The sequence below is a fragment of the Notolepis coatsorum genome (assembly GCF_963971535.1).
Source record: "Notolepis coatsorum genome assembly, chromosome: 19".
NCBI classification, from domain to species: Eukaryota; Metazoa; Chordata; class Actinopteri; order Aulopiformes; family Paralepididae; genus Notolepis; species Notolepis coatsorum.
Window position 1 is genome coordinate 14,455,291 of NC_140183.1, and position 25,146 is coordinate 14,480,436.

At 43.1% G+C, this 25,146-nt stretch overlaps 1 protein-coding gene across 1 annotated transcript in view; it reads left to right on the plus strand.

Moving 5' to 3' along the window:
• tbc1d31 (TBC1 domain family, member 31) overlaps positions 1-25,146 on the plus strand; it is a 75,893-nt gene that overhangs the window by 22,518 nt on the left and 28,229 nt on the right. The window contains exons 5-11 of the mRNA XM_084335818.1: positions 1,468-1,619; positions 4,068-4,227; positions 7,296-7,496; positions 9,177-9,350; positions 13,263-13,342; positions 18,878-19,024; positions 24,542-24,675. Of these exons, the coding sequence (XP_084191944.1) occupies positions 1,468-1,619; positions 4,068-4,227; positions 7,296-7,496; positions 9,177-9,350; positions 13,263-13,342; positions 18,878-19,024; positions 24,542-24,675 (1,048 nt within the window). The remainder of the gene's footprint in view (positions 1-1,467; positions 1,620-4,067; positions 4,228-7,295; positions 7,497-9,176; positions 9,351-13,262; positions 13,343-18,877; positions 19,025-24,541; positions 24,676-25,146) is intronic.

Below are 25,146 nucleotides of genomic sequence, written 5' to 3' on the forward strand. Positions count from 1 at the left end.
AAGGAGCTTCTATCCCCAGGCAAGCGCTACTGGAGTCTCATGGCCGGCACAGAGAGACTCAAAGGGAGCTTCTATCCCCAGGCCATCAGGATGCTCAATGACTCTTATGTAACATCAACCCATCCATCTACACTCATTGCACACACATCCACAGGCACACACTCACTTTAAACAAACACTCACCTTAACACTCACTTATAGACACTTTAAACACTTTAAAGCTACACCATATTTGTATCTATTTATTAAAAATATGTGCACTACATCCATACCTCATTTTGCATCTTGCCTTTTTTTTTTTTTTTTTTTTTTTTTTTTTAATGTTTTTGTACCTCGTTGTCTGCATTTTTACTTCATTGTACTTAGGTTGTACTTTAGTTTGTATTGTATAGTGTTGCGATGTATTCCACTTTTACTTACTTTTTACTTAAAATGTTTTATTGTATGAAGCACATTCTCAGGAGGCTCATACAGAACCAAGCATTTCACTGTAATGTACATGTACTTTATACGTGACAAATAAAAACAAACTTGAAACTTGTTCCTGTGAGGCTCACAGATTAATCAGCTGGTCGTCCAGCTTCTTCTTCTGGCTTCTCTGCATTTAATATTAACATCTTCTTTCAATATATCAGAATCTGTATCAGAAAGGTCTTTGTTGCCAAGTAGTTTTCACATACAAGGAATTGGATTTGGTCGTTTTTGGTGCAACATTGACGGACAGACAATTACGGTAAAATAAAAAATGTAAAGGTGAAATAAAATAAAATGGAATAAACTAAATGAACATAGAAGCACAACAGAATATAATATAATTATAAAATAAAAATAGGCCAGGGCTGTACAACTGTGCACAATGTGGTCAAGTATATACACTAATTATAACCATACAGTGGGATGGAATATTTAGCAGGGCTGTGCAATTGGGCAGTAATGTGCAAAAAAGTATGAAGAAGTATGAAGTACAAGTTTTGATTGTATATACAAATATATAGTCCAGTGGTTATATAATGTTCTATATATATACTGTATGTGTGTGAGTGAATGGGTAAAATGTGAGGAACAAATTGTAAAGCGCTTTGGATAAAAGCACTATATAAATGCAGCCATTTATATATACAGTATGGTTAATGTTCTGCATTTATATACAATTTGTGCCTCACATTCACTCACACATTCACACACAGACAGCGGAAGCGACCATGCAAGGTGCCAACCTGCTCATCGGGAGCAGTTAGGGGTTAAGTGTCTTGCTCAAGGACACTTCGACACGCTGCCGGGAGGAGCCGGAATCGAACCGGGAACCTTCCGATTACCAGACGACTGCTCCTCCTGAGCCGCTATATATATATACAGTATATATATATTAATTTGATGGGATGAGAAGTTTGCTGGAGCTCAGTGTTCCTCGTGCTTCAACCAGACCTGACGTGTTCTCAACTGTTGCTGTTGTTATTGTTGTTACAGGTGTTCTTCCTGCCGCTCAGTAATTCCATCCTCAGCTGTTTCAGTGACGACTCCATCTTTGCCTGGGAGAGCGACACACTGGTCTGTAAATACCAGCTGCCTGTTCCTGAGCAGGGGCCTGCCCTCCACTATAAAGCCTTTGCTGTCACACGGTGGGTTTCTAACTAACCGACGAACTAGCTAGCTAGTTAGTTAGCTTGTATTCTATTGTAAACACCAGCTCCCTGATCCTGAGCACGGGCCTGGCCTCCACTATAAAGCCTTTGCTGTCACACGGTGGGTAGGGGTGCACCGATATATCGGTTGCCTATCGGTATCAGCCGATATGTGCCTTGTTGACTGCAATCGGCTTATCGGCCGATAAGATCAAATTTACCCATGGCAGTGGCCGATAAAAAGGAAACATCGGTCAGTTTCAGTAGCGTACCATGGGGTTCCAGTCAAACAAACTGCACAACACACACACAAGCAAAATGTTTCATGTTCGTTACAGCCAACACGATCACGCACTATACAGTAGTAGTGTATGCGCTACTGCATCAACGTTATGATTAACAAAGTCATTCGTTTTGTGGCATTAACGTTACATATATATTACTATTGCTATTGATGAATCTAGGTGTCATTAGACTAGAATAAAGTTAAATTAACGTACTGTCTCGGAAAAGTCTCGAGTAGAGGCAATGGCGGACTTTCCGGAAGTAAAAAAGCAAATAAGCGCTTCCGATTGGTGGTAAGAACAGCAGAGGTGGGTGCAAGCGATGTGACGTAATTGGCAGAAATGTTTTTGTTGTAGTCTACCTGACATGCATTGCAAACTCATAAACAAGTCTTGAGCAAGACAAGTTAGTCTGTTAGGTTAGTTATATGAAAGCTCTCCGCCCATAAGCACTTTGAGTGACAGTCAGTCCACACAGTCTGCGACTGGTAGACAGAGAGAGAGAGAGAGGGAGGGGGTGGGAGAGTGAGAGAGAGCGAGAGAGAGAGAGAGTGAGAGTGAGTGAGTGAGTGAGTGAGAGAGGCCGTTCTTTTTTTCTCTGCCTCTCGGTGTGCTGGGGGGGGGCCCTCCCTTCCTCCCTCTCTCTTCCTTTTTTTCTTATCACTCTCCCGTTCGGAGGTGTGTGTCGCGCGGACCTCCGCGCCGCAGGTCCCCCCCCCCCCCCCCCCCAAGTGCTCCTGAATGCTCTCCATCTCTCTCTCTCCCTCCAGAGTGCACGCAGAGTATGAGGAAGTGGTTTTCCACTCGCTGTGTACAGTCAGTCTATGTAGATTGTGGGCGGGCATTAGCTACAACCACAGAGCCAATCACATCACTGTCTGCTACCCAGAGCCTGAGTAACGTCATTCAGGCCTTCAAATCAGGATGGCCTAATTTACTGGAGAAGGAAATTATCTGAGCTGAATCAGAGCAATCCGCCAATATGGTATTTAGACACTAAAACACATTGATACGAACTCCTATTACTATAATACAATGCTAGAGACTGAAAAATGACATTTATAGTACATGTCCCCTTTAAGTAAGTAAAGAGGCCTATGTTCATATCAGTGAACATATTCGTAACACAAAAAGAGAGAAGTGTAGCCTATTTATTTATTTAATATTTGATTTATTCATTTTATTATTATTTATTATTGTATTTGTTGTGCCATGCCTAAAATAATAGTCAAGCATAGGGCTAAAACATTGTCTTAAACAATAATATAATTATTTGTTATATAAAAGAATGTTACAATAAAAGCTTTTCTATACATTTGTCTGATTGATTGATTGATTGATTGATTGATTGAAAAATGTATTAACACATTGCAGAATGGGTACAATACAGTACAGCTCAATACAACAGCTAAGAGGATTAAGACCAGACAGTACAGCTCAATATAACTGCTAAGAGGATGAAGACCAGAAAAAGACTTTCGGCTTGTTTACATAAGGGTCCTCCATTTTCAATTCATCAAAATATTTAGAGACATACAAATATACAGTACTATGTAAGAGAGAGAATATCATAAAAATATAATAAATTTTATTTTTTTGAGAAAAAATTAGATTTTTTTTAATTTTTATTTGCCAGGGCACAAATATCAGTATTGGCCGATTGTGTTATTTGAACAATCGGTGCATCCCTAATAACGAGTGCATGTATGTGTGTTGACAGTAGGGGTGTAACGATGCAACCTCACAACGATTCTATTCGTTTACGATTATTCAGGCAATGATTCAATGCATCATGAAATCTCTTCATTTGACCACGATTCGATTAGATCAGTTAATTCCCCCAAAAATGTTGAATACACAAATGTGGCTGGGGGAACAGATTATTTTTTTTAATTTCAATTCATTTCTATTATAATCGATTCTAACATATTCAAATCGATGCATCGATTCTAACACATTCGATGCATTTCAATTAATCGATGCATCGTTACACCCCTAGTTGACAGTGATGGTAAGACTCTGTATGTTTGTCGACAGTGATGGTAAGACTCTGTATGTTTGTCGACAGTGATGGTAAGACTCTGTATGTTTGTCGACAGTGATGGTAAGACTCTGTATGTTTGTCGACAGTGATGGTAAGACTCTGTATGTTTGTCGACAGTGATGGTAAGACTCTTGCAGCAGGCGGACGCTCCAACCTGCTCCACCTGTGGTGCTTGGAGAACAGGCAGCTGGTCAGGGTGGTCAATATGCCTGCTAAAGTCAGGACGGTCCGACAGCTGGAATTCCTGCCTGACAGCTTCGATGGAGGAGCCAGTCAGGTACGAACGCTGGAGCGCTGGTGAACAACCAACATTCTTTCTTTTTTCCTCCTCCCCTCTACACTCCGGGTTTAGTGTTTGTCTTCAAACTCTTTAGTGTTCTCAGTCAGTTCAGTCTGTATCTCGTCTTCAGACTTTTAACACTTTGGGTGCCAATCACGTGTTAACACGTTTCTGGGCCCCGACCATTGAGTGCCAAAAACGTGTTAACACGTTTCTGTGTCGTTTTTCTTTTTTTTCCTCGATATTTTTATTGTTGTATTGTTGTTACCATAGGGAATGAGTCTGAGGTCGCCAAAGTGCAATACCGGCCGCATTCCAGCTAGACGGCGGTATCGAGCACCCTTTGAAACCTTGTATCTTGGCCTGTGCGTCGTAAAAAAATATTTCGCTCAAGCTGAGCCGTTATAACGGTCGGATTGAGAAGAATCAAATGCGCCCGATGCATGATGTGTGGTAGATTATGTTGGCGACACGATGGACATCAATACTTGGAATTGCGATCAGATAATTGGAATATTCTTTTTGGGGTACATCCTAGTCAAGGTAAGGGCTATATGATATCAATCTTGCGTTGATCCAAGCATGTCTTCACCTCGATCCGAACGTGTGTGTGTAACGTTAGTCCACAACGTATGCCGTTGGTGGCGATCAAAGCATCAAAAAACGACCCCCCCCCCCCCCCCCCACCCCTTTCATGCATTCATGATGAAACATAATACCTATGATATAGATTTGATTTGAGAATAATAGCGGGTCCAGGCAAGAAACGGCAACGGTTATAGTATAATACACTCATAAGGCTATTCCTCAGCATTTCAGGAATTACCCCAGACCGATCTAAAAACATACTTATATTCATCACGGTATAACGCGCGAATGTATGCATGGAAACATTTTCTCTTTTTTGCATCTTGACCGGAAGAAAGTCACTGTCAAATGACCATAGTATTGTATCCATAGCTATAATATAGAATATAGTTATAGCTCTACAAACAAGGTGACGGACTCCTATCTTTTAAAGCGTGGCAGTGAATAGATGGGGCCCGAAAAAGGTGTGGCACCCAATGTGTTAAGTGTGCTGAGTGCCTGAGTCAGTATGTCTCCTGTCTTCAGACTCTAAGTGTGCTGAGTCAGTATGTCTCTTGTCTTCAGACTCTAAGTGTGCTGAGTCAGTATGTCTCCTGTCTTCAGACTCTTAAGTGTGCTGAGTCAGTGTCTCCTGTCTTCAGACTCTAAGTGTGCTGAGTCAGTATGTCTTTCGTCTTTAGACTCTTAAGTGTGCTGAGTCAGTATGTCTCCTGTCTTTAGACTCTTAAGTGTGCTGAGTCAGTATGTCTTTCGTCTTTAGACTCTTAAGTGTGCTGAGTCAGTATGTCTCCTGTCTTTAGACTCTTAAGTGTGCTGAGTCAGTATGTCTCCTGTCTTCAGACTAAGTGTGCTGAGTCAGTATGTCTTTCGTCTTTAGACTCTTAAGTGTACTGAGTCAGTATGTCTCTTGTATTCAGACTAAGTGTGCTGAGTCAGTATGTCTCCTGTCTTCAGACTAAGTGTGCTGAGTCAGTATGTCTTGTCTTCAGACTCTAGGTGTACTGAGTCAGTATGTCTTGTCTTCAGACTCTTAAGTGTACTGAGTCAGTATGTCTCTTGTCTTCAGACTCTAAGTGTGCTGAGTCAGTATGTCTTGTCTTCAGACTAAGTGTACTGAGTCAGTATGTCTCTTGTCTTCAGACTAAGTGTGCTGAGTCAGTATGTCTTGTCTTCAGACTCTAAGTGTACTGAGTCAGTATGTCTTGTCTTCAGACTCTAAGTGTACTGAGTCAGTATGTCTCTTGTCTTCAGGCTCTAAGTGTGCTGAGTCAGTATGTCTCTTGTCTTCAGACTAAGTGTGCTGAGTCAGTATGTCTTGTCTTCAGACTCTAAGTGTACTGAGTCAGTATGTCTTGTCTTCAGACTCTAAGTGTACTGAGTCAGTATGTCTCTTGTCTTCAGACTCTAAGTGTGCTGAGTCAGTATGTCTTGTCTTCAGACTAGACTCTAAGTGTGCTGAGTCAGTATGTCTCTTGTCTTCAGACTAAGTGTGCTGAGTCAGTATGTCTCCTGTCTTCAGACTAAGTGTGCTGAGTCAGTATGTCTCCTGTCTTCAGACTAAGTGTGCTGAGTCAGTATGTCTTTTGTCTTCAGACTCTAAGTGTGCTGAGTCAGTATGTCTCCTGTCTTCAGACTAAGTGTGCTGAGTCAGTATGTCTTTTGTCTTCAGACTCTAAGTGTGCTGAGTCAGTATGTCTCCTGTCTTCAGACTAAGTGTGCTGAGTCAGTATGTCTCTTGTCTTCAGACTAGACTCTAAGTGTGCTGAGTCAGTATGTCTCCTGTCTTCAGACTAAGTGTGCTGAGTCAGTATGTCTCCTGTCTTCAGACTAAGTGTGCTGAGTCAGTATGTCTCCTGTCTTCAGGCTCTAAGTGTGCTGAGTCAGTATGTCTCTTGTCTTCAGACTAGACTTAAGTGTGCTGAGTCAGTATGTCTCCTGTCTTCAGACTAAGTGTGCTGAGTCAGTATGTCTCCTGTCTTCAGACTAAGTGTACTGAGTCAGTATGTCTCTTGTCTTCAGACTAAGTGTGCTGAGTCAGTATGTCTCTTGTCTTCAGACTAAGTGTACTGAGTCAGTATGTCTTTTGTCTTCAGACTCTAAGTGTGCTGAGTCAGTATGTCTCTTGTCTTCAGACTAAGTGTACTGAGTCAGTATGTCTCTTGTCTTCAGACTCTAAGTGTGCTGAGTCGGTATGTCTCTTGTCTTCAGACTCTAAGTGTGCTGAGTCAGTATGTCTCCTGTCTTCAGAATAAGTGTGCTGAGTCAGTATGTCTTTTCTCTTCAGACTCTAAGTGTACTGAGTCAGTATGTCTTTTCTCTTCAGACTCTAAGTGTGCTGAGTCAGTATGTCTCCTGTCTTCAGACTCTAAGTGTGCTGAGTCAGTATGTCTCTTGTCTTCAGACTCTAAGTGTGCTGAGTCAGTATGTCTCTTGTCTTCAGACTCTAAGTGTGCTGAGTCAGTATGTCTTGTCTTCAGACTCTAAGTGTGCTGAGTCAGGACGGCGTCATGCGCTTCATCAACATCCACACCGGCAAGCAGCTCTTCCACATCGGCTCGCAGGGCGACGCCATCACCAGGGCGACCGTCAGTCCTAATGGACGCCATGTTGTGGCCATCATGGACAACGGCAGCATCAACGTCTACAGCGTCCAGAGCTTCACGCAGGAATATAACAAGGTACATGCTGCGCAATTTGGGATGTTCTCTTTTTAATAATAACTTTATTTGTATAGCACTTTTCATACAGAAATTGCAGTTCAAAGTGCTTCACAGCAGTAAATAATACAGGCATAAGCGAGCATAAAAAAGATAGAGAGGTACTAGCAAGGTAAGGTAAATCACAGTTTTTCACATTAGGATCTAGGATCCCAATAGGCCTCTCTGTTTACGGTTTCATCCAGTAATAAAAATAATAAAATAGAATAGACAGAGTAAAAAGTGCGGTTTGATTCAGTTTAAAAATAGGCTAAAAATAATAAAATAGAACGGACAGTAAAAAGTGTGAGAGTTTAGAGAGAGTTCAGGGGGCGACAGTGGCTCGGGAGGTACGCTTAACCTCTATAACTGCTCCCGATGAGCAGGTTGGCACCTTGCATGGTTGCCTCCGCCGTCGGTGTGTGAATGTGTGAGTGAATGGGTAAAATGTGAGGAACAAATTGTAAAGCGCTTTGGATAAAAGCTGCTATATAAATGCACCATTAACCGTTTAGATGCTACCGTAGAATTGGAGTACATGTTACCATGGGCATGCCATACGTTTGCTGAGTTAGTCCAGTGGGGGTTGATTCCCATGTACTGAGCATCGTGCTACATTGGGGCTCTGTGGCTCAGGAGGTAGAGCGGTCGTCTGGTAATCGGAAGGTTCCCGGTTCGATTCCCACTCCTCCCGGGCAGCGTGTCGAAATGTCCTTGAGCAAGACACTTAACCCCTAACTGCTCCCGATGAGCAGGTCGGCACCTTGCATGGTTGTCTCTGCCGTCGGTGTGTGAATGTGTGAGTGAATGTGTGTGTGAATGTGTGAGTGAATGTGTGTGTGAATGGGTGAGTGAATGTGTGAGTGAATGTGTGTGCAGTGTTTCCCACAGGATTTTCAGAGACTATGGGTGGTGAACCTCCGACCCTCTATCTAGGGGGGTCCGGGGCCATGCCCCCCCGTAACTTTTTTTTGGGGTACATTTTAAAGTTAAATGCATCAATCTGGTGCACTTTGAGAGCAAAATAAAGAGGCTAGATCTATGATGAACTTTGTGCTCAAAACACAAAATCGACTAGAGCAGTGCTTCCCAATCCTCTCCTCGAAGCACCCCAGCCGTTCAATGTATTTGTTAAATTCCACCACCAGCACACCTGATTCAACTTAACTAGCCCTTTATTAGTTGAATCAAGGTGTGCTGGTGGTGGAATTTAACAAATACATGGAACGGCTGGGGTGCCTCGAGGAGAGGTTTGGGAACCACTGGACTAGAGCATACATTTGAGCTATTAAAGAAATGAAGCAAAAGTGGTTACCTGTGTTGAACTGGTTTATTTTTTAGAAAATAAAAAAATATAGTGGATTACTATTACGACTACTACCACTGCCAATACAACTGATACATCCCTATTGGCAAACTTTATAAAAAAAAAAATGTAATTAATAATTTTTTTGGTTCGTTATACAACTGTGGCGGGCCGCCACAGTCTAGGTAATTAATGGGAAACCCTGGTGTGTGAGTGAATGTGTGAGTGAATGGGTGAATGTGAGGCATAAGTTGTAAAGAGCTTTGGATACATTTGTTATATAAATGCAGACATAACATTATCCAGCATCATGCTTTGTCTTTATTTCTCTCTCTCTCTCTCTCTTCCTCCCATAGCCCCCTCCCCCACAGGTAGCGGTGGTGTCGGGTAATGACGGGGGCCGTGACCTCACAGCTCTGACGGTCAAGGTGAGGTCAGAGGGTGTTCAGCGACCAGCCAAGACCTCTGGCAGACGCACGCAGACCAGAGTCCTGAGACCCTCTGGTGGGTCTGTAGCACAGGACAAAGAGGTAGGACAGCACTCAGAGACCCTCTGCTGGGTCTGTAGCACAGGACAAAGAGGTAGGACAGCACTCAGAGACCCTCTGCTGGGTCTGTAGCACAGGACAAAGAGGTAGGACAGCACTCAGAGACCCTCTGCTGGGTCTGTAGCACAGGACAAAGAGGTAGGACAGCACTCAGAGACCCTCTGCTGGGTCTGTAGCACAGGACAAAGAGGTAGGACAGCACTCAGAGACCCTCTGCTGGGTCTGTAGCACAGGACAAAGAGGTAGGACAGCACTCAGACCCTCTGCTGGGTCTGTAGCACAGGACAAAGATGTAGGACAGCACTCAGAGACCCTCTGCTGGGTCTGTAGCACAGGACAAAGAGGTAGGACTGCACTCAGAGACCCTCTTAGACTGGTTCCGGTCCTACTTAAGCAATAGGACCTTCTCTGTCCAACTTGGTGACTTCACTTCCTCTGTGGCCCCCTCTCACCTGCGGGGTGCCCCAAGGCTCGATATTGGGTCCCACTCTCTTCCTCCTATATATACTCCCCCTTGGCCAGATCTTGGCAAAACATAACATCTCATTCCATTGCTTCGCCGATGACGTACAGGTCTACCTCCCCTTAAAACCCACTCAAGGGAAAACATCAATAAAACCACTACTTGACTGCCTGGCAGAAATCAAGTGCTGGATGTCTGAAAACTCCCTGACATTAAACGAAGGGAAAACTGAGGTCATTGTTTTTAATAGTGCCCCCCCGGCCCCCCTCATTGACGCACTTGGTCCCCTGGGTCCAAACCTCTCCACCTCTGTCAGGAACCTCGGGGTCATCTTCGACAGCAATTTTAAATTTGACAAACAGGTCAGCGCCGTAGTCAAAAACAGTTTTTACCACCTTAGACTCCTGGCGAAGACAAAGGCATACCTCTCCCAAAGTAACCTAGAGACGGTGATACATGCCTTTGTCACCACTCGCCTCGACTACTGCAATGCCCTTTACACGGGCATCGACAAATCCCTGCTTCGTCGCCTACAACTGGTGCAGAACGCAGCCGCGCGCCTCCTCACCAAAAAAAAACAAAACATGAACATATCAGCCCAGTTTTGGCCTCGCTCCACTGACTGCCTGTTCGCTTTAGGATCGATTTTTGAATTAGCCCTAAATGTTTTTAAATCACTAATGGCACGGCTCCTCCCTATCTGTCCGAGCTCTTGCACCGCCACACCCCCCACCAATCCCTCAGATCAGCTGACCAGCTGCTATTGGTGGTGCCTAGAACTAGGCTCAAGACTAGGGGAGACAGAGCTTTCTCCACCGCAGCGCCTAGATTGTGGAACAGCCTCCCCCTCAGCGTACGGACCGTGCAGGCTTTTAAATCACTTTTAAAAACCTACCTGTTCTCCTTGGCCTTCCCCCCCACTTAATCACCATTAGACCCCTGGTCCTTCTATCCTCTTTGTTTTACTGTGTCCTACCTGTTTTTATTACTTTAATTGCTTTACTATGTTTTTAATCTTATTTCTTGCATCATATTATTTAGTTTTTATTACTTTCATTGCTTTACTATGTTTTTAATCTTATATCTTGCATCACATTATTTTGTTTTTATCAACCTGCCTGTGAAGCACTTTGGTGCCAGCTGCCGCTGCCTGGAAATGTGCTATATAAATAAAATGTACTTGACTTGACTTGACTTGGGTCTGTAGCACAGGACAAAGAGGTAGGACAACACTCAGACCCTCTGCTGGGTCTGTAGGACAGACAGGACAAAGAGGTAGGACAACACTCAGACCCTCTGCTGGGTCTGTAGGACAGACAGGACAAAGAGGTAGGACAACACTCAGACCCTCTGCTGGGTCTGTAGGACAGACAGGACAAAGAGGTAGGACAGCACTCGGAGACCCTCTGCTGGGTCTGTAGCACAGGACAAAGAGGTAGGACAGCACTCAGAGACCCTCTGCTGGGTCTGTAGCACAGGACAAAGAGGTAGGACAGCACTCAGACCCTCTGCTGGGTCTGTAGGACAGACAGGACAAAGAGGTAGGACAACACTCAGACCCTCTGCTGGGTCTGTAGCACAGGACAAAGAGGTAGGACAACACTCAGACCCTCTGCTGGGTCTGTAGCACAGACAGGACAAAGAGGTAGGACAACACTCAGACCCTCTGCTGGGTCTGTAGGACAGACAGGACAAAGAGGTAGGACAACACTCAGACCCTCTGCTGGGTCTGTAGCACAGGACAAAGAGGTAGGACAGCACTCAGACCCTCTGCTGGGTCTGTAGCACAGGACAAAGAGGTAGGACAGCACTCAGACCCTCTGCTGGGTCTGTAGGACAGACAGGACAAAGAGGTAGGACAACACTCAGACCCTCTGCTGGGTCTGTAGGACAGACAGGACAAAGAGGTAGGACAACACTCACAGACAGACTGATGTATACAGTACATATAATATACATATAAAAGCGCTACATTGTAAAAGAACATAAAAGCTAGCAAAAGAGTAAAACAAAGAATATAAAATAAGCAAGACTAAAACTAGTAAGGAGTAAAAAGAACACTACAACTAGTAAAATGGTAAAAAGGCATAAAATAAGAAGGGTTAAACTGGTAAAAGAACATAAAATGTGTGGAGCTAAAACTAGATAAAAATCAACAAAAGGCTCTATTAAAAAGATGAGTTTTGTAAAAGAACATAAAATGTGTGGAGCTAAAACTAGATAAAAATCAACAAAAGGCTCTATTAAAAAGATGAGTTTTGTAAAAGAACATAAAATGTGTGGAGCTAAAACTAGATAAAAATCAACAAAAGGCTCTATTAAAAAGATGAGTTTTGTAAAAGAACATAAAATGTGTGGAGCTAAAACTAGATAAAAATCAACAAAAGGCTCTATTAAAAAGATGAGTTTTGAGGCCCTTTTTTAAAAGCATCCACAGTCTGTGGTGCTCTCAGGTGGTCAGGGAGAGCATTCCACAGATACATACATAATACATATACAATCCAAAAAAACGACTAACCTTTGTACTGTATTTTACTATTATGCACTCTGCTACTAAGTAATCTACCTTGCCTATTATACTACCTACTATGCTAATATGCACTCAAGACTGTAGCACTCAAGTTCAACACTGTTTGACGAACAATGTTACTGACACTTAGCTGCCAGAGTTGTACCCTTCCTGCTGGCAGAACATGTAAGTTGCTATGGATATAAGCGTTAGCTAAATTTACTAAATGCAAATGTACATACACAAAGGTAGTTTCCAAATAAGCAATTTATTTAAGTACAGTGTATAAGGTTAGTAAACAATAGTTTAACGTTGAACATGAAAACACGCACACACACGTGGGACACTCGCATGTGGGGCGACAGGGGCTCGGGAGGTAGAGCAGTCGTCTGGTAATCAGAAGGTTACCGGTTCGATTCCCGCTCTTCCCGGCAGCGTGTCCTTGAGCAAGACACTTAACCCCTAACTGCTCCCGAAGAGCAGGTCAGCACCTTGCATGGTCGCCTCCACCGTCTGTGTGTGAGTGAATGGGTTAAATGTGAGGAACAAATTGTAAAGCGATTTGGATAAAAGAGATATATAAATGCACCATGTACAATTTACCACACACACACACACACACACACACACACACACACACACACACACACACACACACACACACACACACACACAGACAGAGGAACCACTGATGCATCTGTTTCTAAACCCCAAGCTTTCACTTTTTTTAACACATGGTGGTGCTGGTGAGTTGTCATAGTGACGATGCTCCCCTATACCAGTGTTTAGGGAAAGACCTACACACACACACATACACACACACGCACACGCACATGCACACGCACACACGCACATGCACACACAATCCAGCTTATGCGTGTGAGATGGCTGAGTGTTTGTCCTGCTGTTTGTCTCTGAACAGAATGAACTTCCAGACGGTCTGAATAAGAAGAGGCTGGTGGCTCTGCTGAAGGCCTTTGGGGAGTATCCTGACAAGTACAGGTACAGACAGAGTAATCATTACTACTGTTAACCAGCTCTATTCACCCTGCAGCCACGTGCTGAGAAGCTCCCGTTGTATCAGAGTAATCATTACTACTGTTAACCAGCTCTATTCACCCTGCAGCCACGTGCTGAGAAGCTCCCGTTGTGTCAGAGTAATCATTACTACTGTTAACCAGCTCTATTCACCCTGCAGCCACGTGCCGAGTCTTTTTACTCAGAGGGTCAAAAGAATTGGATGAAACGCATGGACTGTTCTACTGTATATTTAACCCTGACAGACATGATGGGCAGACAGGATTGTCTGTTGATTACAAAAACACACACGGTATACTCTAACTGTCCAGTGGGGACACTTTGAAGACACTATGTAAAGGAAGAGAGATTTCCACTAAAGTACTGTCTTGGTTTTTGTCCCAAGATGTCAGTCCCCAACTCTGTTGCAGGCAGTATTGTCCATCCATCTCTGTTGCTTTAAGAAGCTGCCGATTCTAAACTCTTAACATTAGTTTTCCAGCCGAATTCACCTTATTCTGTCCATTGGCAAAGATGAAGAAGATTTATCTTTTATTTATCGTCAAGGTACACAAGGCAATTTAATTATATTTTCACATATCCCTCCTAGTTACACACAGTCCGCATATCCCTCCTAGTTACACACAGTCCTCATATCCCTCCTAGTTACACACAGTCCTCATATCCCTCCTAGTTACACACAGTCCTCATATCCCTCCTAGTTACACACATACCTCATATCCCTCCTAGTTACACACAGTCCTCGTATCCCTCCTAGTTACACACAGACCTCATATCCCTCCTAGTTACACACAGACCTCATATCCCTCCTAGTTACACACAGACCTCATATCCCTCCTAGTTACACACAGACCTCATATCCCTCCTAGTTACACACAGACCTCATATCCCTCCTAGTTACACACACACACACACACACACACACACACACACACACACACACACACACACACACACAGTCCTCATATCCCTCCTAGTTACACACACACACACACACACACACACACACACACACACACACACACACACACACACACACACACACACATACACATACACACAGTCTTCCACACGTATGCATTTCATCAGAGAGGTCAGGGTCGCCTGCAGTGCAGCACGCCTGGAGAAGTCTTTGCTCAGTGCCTTGCTCAAGGGCACGTAGGCAGCATGGTTGGCAACCGTAGATGTAATACCAGCCACCCTTCAGTCACCAGCTCACAGCTGGAATACACCCTCCTGTCTGGGATCAAACCAGCGACCTAGCTAGTGTGGATATTCCCAAACCGAATGAATAATACATATTCTTTTATGGACAAATACTGCTTAGCTACCTCATTCTACTTGTAACAAAAATAACTAGTGACATTTTTCATTCAAAATTTACCTTGAAGGCTAATATATCCTTTACTAGATGCTGCGGCAAGCTGGCAGTGTCCTTGTTGCCTAGAGACCTAAAGAGATGCCAGTGTCCTTGTTGCCTAGAGACATAAAGAGATGGCAGTGTCCTTGTTGCCTAGAGACATAAAGAGCTGGCAGTGTCCTTGTTGCCTAGAGACATAAAGAGATGGCAGTGTCCTTGTTGCCTAGAGACATAAAGAGATGGCAGTGTCCTTGTTGCCTAGAGACATAAAGAGATGGCAGTGTCCTTGTTGCCTAGAGACATAAAGAGCTGCCAGTGTCCTTGTTGCCTAGAGACCTAAAGAGCTGCCAGTGTCCTTGTTGCCTAGAGACCTAAAGAGCTGCCAGTGTCCTTGTTGCCTAGAGACATAAAGAGATGGCAGTGTCCTTGTTGCCTAGAGACATAAAGAGATGGCAGTGTCCTTGTTGCCTAGAGACATAAAGAGATGGCAGTGTCCTTGTTGCCTAGAGACATAAAGAGATGGCAGTGTCCTTGTTGCCTAGAGCAGTGGTTCTCAAACTTTTTACACCAAGTACCACCTGAGAACGTAGCTGGCTCTCCAAGTACCACCATATGACCGGCGTTAAAATACAGTCTATTCAGCTATGCACAGTTCACGCAGGAGGCAAATGTATTCCTAATACCATTATTTATTGTTAACTTTATTCAGACACAGCCACAATGTACAAAGGGGTAGCACTAGAACTAGCAAACGCTTCCACACAACTCATACAATGCAAGGGGCATTGAGAACATAATAACTAACATTCTCACATAGCAAGTGAGAAAATTAAGAACAACTGTATTTCAGCAAGTGTACTTAATTCTCTCTCTATCTCTATCTATCTCTCTCTCTCTCTCTCTCTCTCTCTCTCTCTCTCTCTCTCTCACACAGCAAGCAATTGTCCGTCATTCTCACACACACACACACACACACACACACACACACACACACACACACACACACACACACACACACACACACACACACACACACACAATTATTTTGTTACAAAAACTTAATTTCCTGCATTCTGGTACAGGAATTTTTGAATTTTTACCCTTTAAATGCCAGTGTTTGTGATGGGCATCACAAATTATTGTAAAAAAGAAAAGAAAACACATATTCAATACATTTTTGAATGTTTACCCTTTAAATGCCAGTTTGTGTGATGGCATCACAAATTATTGTTAAAAAAAACACAAAAAAAGTAAAATATTTTCAATATATCAAATGCAAAGTACATTTTTCTGGGGGGGATTATTACAGGCTATAGGCATGTGTCAATGATTAGCAGCAACACAGATTTTGATGGATTTTTTGTAATGTCAGATTTAACACCAACTCTTTTCAGAAAAGTGGGAGTACTTCATTTTTTATCTGACATTACAAAAAATAAAAAAATAAATGGCTATGATCAGGGCTGAAGTTGAATTAAAGATGTATGACTGTTTAGACTGCATTACTCTCTGTCACAGTGATCTCCTGGTTGTTCCCCACTTAGGTTATCTAACTATCGCGCCGCCGCAACCAGAAACACTGGCCTGGCCTGCTTCTAAGTTCAGTGGCAAAAAAAAAAAAAAAAAAATTGCTTTTTTGTAAATGTTTTCAAGTACCACCAGCAGTACCACCAAGTACCACTAGTGGTACGCGTACCACAGTTTGAGAACCACTGGCCTAGAGACATAAAGAGATGGCCGTGTCCTTGTTGCCTAGAGACATAAAGAGATGGCAGTGTCCTTGTTGCCTAGAGACATAAAGAGCTGGCAGTGTCCTTGTTGCCTAGAGACATAAAGAGATGGCAGTGTCCTTGTTGCCTAGAGACATAAAGAGATGGCAGTGTCCTTGTTGCCTAGAGACTAGGGATGTCCCGATCCAATCACGTGATCGGGATCTTTTCCGAAGATCGGGATCTTTTTTTTTTATTCAACAAACATGACCATGTTCACGTCTTAAACTCATACTGAGGCCTTAGTTTTGGTTTTAAATTGCATATCATCATTCATTTATTTATTGTCACACAGAACAGAAGAATTTTGCCAAAACAAACCAATAGTATCCAGCTGAAGAACGGCAGACCAGCCACACTCTCAGACCCGAATTAAATTATAATTTTTTTTAATCCCAATTTCTCACATTAAATTCACCCTGAATGTTGACGTTATCCAGGTGAAAAGTTAACTTCATTCAAGCGAGGCATTGCAATCCTTGACATAAATAATTTAATGTATAATTAAATCAAAGGAAATGCGTTTGGGTCTGAGAGTGTGGCTGGTCTGCCGTTCTTCAGCTGGATACTATTGGTTTGTTTTGGCAAAATTCTTCTGCTCTGTGTGACAATAAATAAATGAATGATGATATGCAATTTAAAACCAAAACTAAGGCCTCAGTATGAGTTTAAGACGTGAACATGGTCATGTTTGTTGAAAAAAAAAGAGAAAGAAAAATAATAATTTGATCGGATCGGGAAAGATCGGTATCGGTAGATACTCAAAATCACATGATCGGGATCGGATCGGGAGCAAAAAAACATGATCGGGACATCCCTACTAGAGACATAAAGAGATGGCAGTGTCCTTGTTGCCTAGAGACATAAAGAGCTACCAGTGTCCTTGTTGCCTAGAGACATAAAGAGCTGCCAGTGTCCTTGTTGCCTAGAGACATAAAGAGCTGGCAGTGTCCTTGTTGCCTAGAGACATAAAGAGCTGGCAGTGTCCTTGTTGCCTAGAGACATAAAGAGATGGCAGTGTCCTTGTTGCCTAGAGACATAAAGAGCTGCCAGTGTCCTTGTTGCCTAGAGACATAAAGAGCTGCCAGTGTCCTTGTTGCCTAGAGACATAAAGAGCTGGCAGTGTCCTTGTTGCCTAGAGACATAAAGAGCTACCAGTGTCCTTGTTGCCTAGAGACATAAAGAGCTGCCAGTGTCCTTGTTGCCTAGAGACATAAAGAGCTGCCAGTGTCCTTGTTGCCTAGAGACATAAAGAGCTGCCAGTGTCCTTGTTGCCTAGAGACATAAAGAGCTGCCAGTGTCCTTGTTGCCTAGAGACATAAAGAGATGCCAGTGTCCTTGTTGCCTAGAGACATAAAGAGCTGGCAGTGTCCTTGTTGCCTAGAGACATAAAGAGCTGGCAGTGTCCTTGTTGCCTAGAGACATAAAGAGCTGGCAGTGTCCTTGTTGCCTAGAGACATAAAGAGGAGCTGCCAATGTCCTCAAAATTGTGGTAAAACAACATTTTCAACCAAAGAAATTGACATTCCCTAATAGATAGTGTGTACGTAAATGAAAAAGAGTGTGTCTGATAAAGAGATAGGGATATACGTAGATGAAAAGGTATGTGTCTGATAGGGATATATTATTAAAAGATTGTATAATTGGCTGATATGAACATAGATAATGTATGTAAAAGCTAAATAGTATATTATGCTGTATTGTATTATGAATGAATTATGAGTAGGTATTATTGTATTATGAATTCATTAGGCGTGTATATTGTTGTATTGTATTATGAATTTGATTAGGAGTTTTTATTGTTGTTTTAATTGTCTGTATGACTTGTGAGTGTATACAGGTGCAGCTCAATAAATTAGAATATTGTGGAAAAGTCTATATATTTAGCTGTATTGATGCAGTCATTTGTGCAAAAGGAGCCCCAACCAAGTACTGAGTGAACATACATGAACATACTTTTCAGAAGGCCGACATTTCTATATACAAAAGAAAAATACATCTATTTAAAAATTTGTATTGGTGATACAGACTTTTGGGCTTTCATGAGCTGTAAGACATAATCATCTAAATTAAAACAAATAAAGGCTTGAAATATTTCACTTTGTGTGTAATGAATCTATAATATACGAGAGTTTCGCTTTTTTAATTTAATTACTGAAATAAAATTACTTTTCCACGATATTCTAATTTATCGAGCTGCACCTGTGAGTCTGTAACTGTATTGTACGTGTTATGGACCCCAGGAAGAATAGCCCCAGCACCGCTGTGGCTAATGGGGATCCAAATCAACTTAAACTTAAACTTAAACTCCTTGTTGCCTAGAGAGTAGAGACATAAAGGTGAACATTGGAAACAATGCTTCTGTTTCAGGATGTTTGTGTGGCGCTCGTTGCTGCGTCTGCCAGAGAACCATGCGACCTACAGCAGCCTGACTGAGCGAGGCCTCCATCCAGCCTTCCTCACCCTGCAGGACAGATACCCCATCAAGAACCACAAGCTGCAGAGAGGCCTGCAGAGGTACACACACGCACGCACGCAGGGCGACAGTGGCTCTGGAGGTATAGCAGTCGTCTGGCAATCCGGAGGTTCCCGGTTCGATTCCCGCTCCTCCCGGGCAGCGTGCCGTTGTGTCCTTGAGCAAGACACTTAACCTCTAATTGCTCCCGATGAGCAGGTTGGCACCTTGCATGGTTGCCTCCAGCCGTCGGTGTGTGAATGTGTGGGTGAATGGGTAAAATGTGACAAATTGTAAAGCGCTTTGGAATTTTTTTTAACACATTCACGGCCAGCCATTAGATGGGCCCCATTCTAGGAAGGCCAGCGTTCCCATAACAAACGTTCACTGTGCATCACGTTGTTTGTAGAGCTAAATCTATATTTTATATTATAGCTATGGGTCCAATGTCATTGTCAATTGATAGTATGAACCTTCCGTTCAATATGCCATAAAGAAATAATTTTTTCATCAATACGTTCCCGTTTTATACCGTGGTGAATATGAGCTTTGTATCGGAATGATCTGGGATAATTCCTGCAAAGCTATTTATAAGGCGCTAAGCTAATAACGTTAAATCGATTGGCGTTTTGTCCCTACACAAGCTAGAGTTAAAAATCCATATGCATATGATTGGTATTATGTTCCATCATGAATGCATGAAAGGGGGGGGCGGGGGAAGTCATTTCTGATTATTGATGATTACCAATAACGGCATTCGTTATTACCACAACATAGGATGAGCAGGGGGATGGCTATTAAATCCTTGCATGATCAAGCTGAAATTGACGTCAAATTGCTCTTACCTGTGGCCGGTTGGATTCCAAAAATAATTTTCCAGTTATTTGAACGCCATCATCTGCTAGATCATATGTCCATTGGCTGATGCCATATTCCTTTACTGCATAATGAATTCGGCGTCGCAAAAAGTATTCCATGCAATCTGGTGAAGCCCTCGCTTCAGGCTAACAAAAAATTCCGCCCGGAGCATAAAAAATGTGACACCAAGTCTCCAGCGGGGGTTACTGCATTCTCGAGACAGCGCCAATACCAGGATCTGGCCGGTACTGCACTTTCCGAGTCCCAATATGCATTTTCCAGCCAAAATACAGCTCTGTGACATTGAATAGGATATTAAAATCGAATAAAAGAAAAAACAAGTTAAAAACGTATATATACGTGATTGGCCGTCAAGCGTCTGCTCCCAATCACGTATATATACGTGATTGGCCGGGAATGTGTTAAAGCAGCAGCAGCATACACACACACAGCACACACACAAAATCGTCCTAAATCATTAATTCGAATTAATCGATAAAATCTATTAATCGCCCAGCCCTAACACACACACACACACACACGCACACATTTACATTTACATTTACATTTAGTCATTTAGCTGACGCTTTTATCCAAAGCGACTTACAAGTTCTGTACGACAAGCCATCAGGAAGGGCACAACTCTATCAGCTGAGTAACAATGTTCATCAAAGTGTTGAGTGCTACAGTGTAGGTTAGTTTATTAGGACAAGTGCATGACAGTATGGTTAGTTAGGGTTAGATCTTTTTTTTTTTCTTCTTTTTTTAATTCAGATAATGGTTGAAGAAGTGCGTCTTTAGTCGACGGCGAAAGATTGGACGGGATTCGGCTGTCCTAACTGGGGTGGGTAGTTCATTCCACCATTGTGGGGCAAGGATTGAGAATAGGCGACTTCTCTTTGATGACCCTCCCGGGGCTTGGATAGGAGTAGGTCTGAGGCGGCCAGAAGATGCAGAGCGTAGGGGTCTTGAGGGTGTGTAGTTAGAGACCATTGACCGGAGGTAGGCGGGAGCAGTTCCCTTTGCCGCACGGTATGCTAGGTCGAGGGCCTTGAAGCGGATTCGTGCAGCAATGGGGAGCCAGTGCAGGTCCCTAAGAAGTGGGGTGACATGGGCCGACTTCGGTAGGTTTGAGATCAGGCGGGCCGCTGCGTTCTGAATGAGTTGAAGAGGCTTAGTGGCAGTGGCCGGGAGGCCAGCGAGCAGTGCGTTGCAGTAGTCGAGGCGGGAGATGACTGTTGATTGGACGAGGAGTTGGGTGGCTTCTTTTGTCAGGAAGGGGCGGATCCTTCTGACGTTGCTCAGGAGGAATCGGCAGGTTCTGGTTGTCGCTGCGATGTGAGCAGAGAAGTTAAACTGGTCGTCGAGGACAACACCAAGGTTCTTGGCGGTCGGGGACGCGGTCACAGCTGCATTCTCGACTGTGATGGAAAGGTCGGTCAGGGGGGAGGATTTGGCCGGCAGGTGGAGCAATTCTGTTTTGCTTAGGTTCAGTTTGAGGTGGTTGGTCGTCATCCAGGCGGAGATGTCGGACAGACAGGCCGAGATCCGCTCAGAGACGTGGATATCTGAGGGAGGGAAGGAGAGGAAGAGTTGAGTATCGTCGGCATAACAATGGTAGGAGAAGCCATGAGACATGATAATGTTACACAGTGATTTAGTGTAGAGGGAGAAGAGAAGGGGTCCTAATAAACAGGGACCGAAACTAAAGCCCGCCGCCCGCCAGGGGCGGTCTGTTTTTACCTTTGGCGCATGACACTTAGAGGGCTGCCCGCCGTGTGGCGTGTAGACGTGTAGTTCATAAGCAGGCCCCTAAAAATATTTGTATGCGAACGGTAAAAATCAATTACGCGCACGCTGTGCGAATACAGATTATAGCCTCTCTCGTCTTTTTTTTCCTCCGCTGCGAGATCGTTAAAAAACTACAAGTCCCACATTGCACTCAAGCCAACGGTCCAATCACAGTAGAGTGAAGTGACTGGTTTCATGGGAAATAAAGCAAATGACCAATCGGAAGCTCTCATTTTTCTTGTTTACTTCCTGAAACTCCGCGATCAGGGCTCTCGTTTTCCGAGACACCAACTTATTATAGTCTCTCTTACCAATAGCAATAGATTTTAGAACACCTAGATTTATCGATAGCAATAGTAATATAACGTTAATGCAACAAAACGAATGCCTTGCTTTGTTAATCATAACGTTGATGCAGTAGCGTATGTCGGTGTGTTGGCTGTAATGGACATGACAATAACATAACGTGTACACATTAAAATTGCGATAATCTATTCTAACATTTTCAAATCGATGCAGTTGAATTTCCCCCTTAGGATCGATGCATTGTTACACCCCTACACCAAAGTCACTGGCCCACTGTGTATCTGTGTGTATAATAACTTGGCTAGCGTTATCAACAGCAGAGGTGGGCAATGGGTCCAGCTGCAGCACCGGAGTGCAAGCGATGTGATGTAATTGGCAGACTCGACTGTCAATCAATGGTCTACCTGACACGCAAACTCAAACAATGTTTCTGTACTGGAGGTGTGATTGATTGATTGATTGAAAACTTTATTAACAGATTGCAGAATGGGTACAATACAGTACAGCTCAATACACACAATTGTTAAGGGGATGCAGACCAGAGAAAGACTTTCGTCTTGTTTACATCAGGGTCCCCCATTTCAATTAATCAGGAAAGTGTACAGTAGGAAAGTGTACAGTATTTCAATAGGCAACCCTGAAAGGATTATTTTTCTAGAAGAGCAACACAGCCAAAACAGACAGTGGAGCTGTTTGCAGATAGCAAGCATTTTGACTTATTGCGTGGTGGCGATGTCTAGCAGATAATACAACTACAAGTATGATTATATAATATATATTTTATTTAAAAAAAAATTGTATATATAAAATATATATTGGCGGGTAAGAAATATGCTTGGCGGGTAGACTCTTCCCATCTACCCGCCACTGGCTGGTGAGTCAAAAAGTTAATTTCGCTCCCTGGTCCTAAAACCGAGCCCTGGGGGACACCCGTCCGCAGGGGGCAGGTGGCCGACAGGGTCCCTCTCCATGACACTTGGTAGGAGCGGTCATTGAGGTACACACACTTACTTGCTTATGGCTGTCCATTGTTATTGATGATGACTTCAAATCTCCCAGGGGTATAGGGGTTGTCAGCGTTTGGTGCACTTTACTTACTCATAGTATATATTTTGTGTTTATTGCAACCATATTTATTGTAATGTATAATATAACTGTTAGGGCAGACAGACGCTCATCTGCACTTTTGATCATCAGGGCCCAGGAGTTCAAAACTTTTAATTCTTATCTGATTGGATCAGATTTGTATTTTGGGTAGTTGAAAACCAAAAAACAGGATTAGGATCACTTTGATATCAGATCAGGAAATAAAATCCAACCTTTAATCTGGATCAAATCTTCAAAACGGGTAGTTCAAACCGAGTTCAGTTTGATCCCAAAAAAACTGGATTATCTTGATCCCACCAGATCAACAACCAGAGCAAAATGTACTATACAATTTATTTAAAAATATTTTTAAATATAAATAAGATGGCAAAGTTTGTTAACTGAAATAACACACAATGTTTTGCTTTCATGGCAAATTAATTTTTTTTTTTTTTTTGCTTTTTTTTGCTCACATTTGTGGTGGCCTATTTTGTTTTCAACCAAATGTCGATGACATACATGTTTATGCTCATAAAAGTATCAAAACAAAGATTGTCAATCACAAATGTAATTTAGATTAAAGAAAAAATATCTTCAACAAAAGAAAAGTCCATCTGTCATCACCTTCAGCAAACTGAAACCTTACTTAGAATACAGCTCCATAAAGAACGCCTGGATGATCAGCTGTCTTTGAATGAATGTTTTTTTGTTGTTGCCCTGGTGGGAGTATTTTTTTAAATGACTTCCATTATGATTTTATGTCCTTTATGTATATAATATAATATATAATTAGACATTATAGATGTCTCTGCAATGTGGTTTCTTGTCTTCCTTGTATTCTTTTTCATATCCACTAGATGGAGATCGGTAGGATTAAAGCACAAGCCAAGCACAAGCCAAGTCCTGGGTGGGGGAGGTAGGGATTGCGGGTGGGGAAGCCGCTCGCCACTCTTATCTCCCAGAGGGCCTTCGACTCCAGCAGCTCCCTGTTTCGACCTTGGTCCAGGAATTTGTTTTGGCTGACTGACTGGCCCATTTATCCCAGCCACGTCACTTTAAATTTGATTTGAATAGAGTGAAATATAACTATTGATTTGAGTGGAGTGAGTTTTAACAACTCCGTCCAAATGACTGAATGCATTATTAGTCCAAGTGTCCAAGTGTCTTATCAGTTCATTTTGGTAGATCCTGTGCGCGGTAAACAGATCCAAAATCTTCTTATTGCAGTCCAAAAGCTTAGATAATCCAAAAATGACCACGTCTTCAAGTTGGTAGCCCGATTATGATGTCCCAATAGGCAGAGAGGGTTAGCCTTATTCTGCTTCTTGAAGAAAATATGCAATCCACTGATTAGATCCATTTAGAGTTGATTTGAGTATAGTCCGGCCACCGGCACGAAGCAGAGCATAGCAGCGTCGGGCTCCATGGAGCAATAGAGGCGGCGGTAGGAACGGCCTTGAAGGCCTAGGGAGAGAGGAAAGAAATGAGACTTCTCCTCTTCTTCTCTCATACCTCTCTCTCTCTCCTCTGTTCCTCAGGGTGCTCTCGACCCTGGCCCACTGGTCGGCCATCTTTGGAGAGACGGAGTACCTCCCCCTGGTGGCCTTCCCCTTCGTCAAGCTCTTCCAGAACAACCCGCTTATCTGCTTTGAGGTGGTGGCCACTGTCATAGGTACAGATACACTATGAAAGAGCTTAACGTACACTGTCATAGGTATAGATACACTGTGGATGAGCTTAATGTACACTGTCATAGGTACAGATACACTGTAGAAATTACCAGCTTAACGTACACTGTCATAGGTACAGATACACTAGAAATGAACGTACACTGTACACTTCTCTTTTCTCTTTCTTTTTTTTACCCCTATCTGGCAGACAAGTTAAGTGAGAAATGAGAATGCATTCCTACGTACAGTAGGATCTGGGAGGAGTATTTGCTAGAGGAAGGGTTACACGCACACACACACATACTCAACACCTGCTGGCTGTACACAACTAATACTACTCTGTACTATTGACTTTTTAGAATTTCGGTGCAGAATTGCAAGAGGTAGAATCACGATTATTTCTATCGGTCCTGCAGTGAACTGGTGTCAGCACTGGTTTGAGTATTCCCCCTCCTCTGTCCTGCAGGGAACTG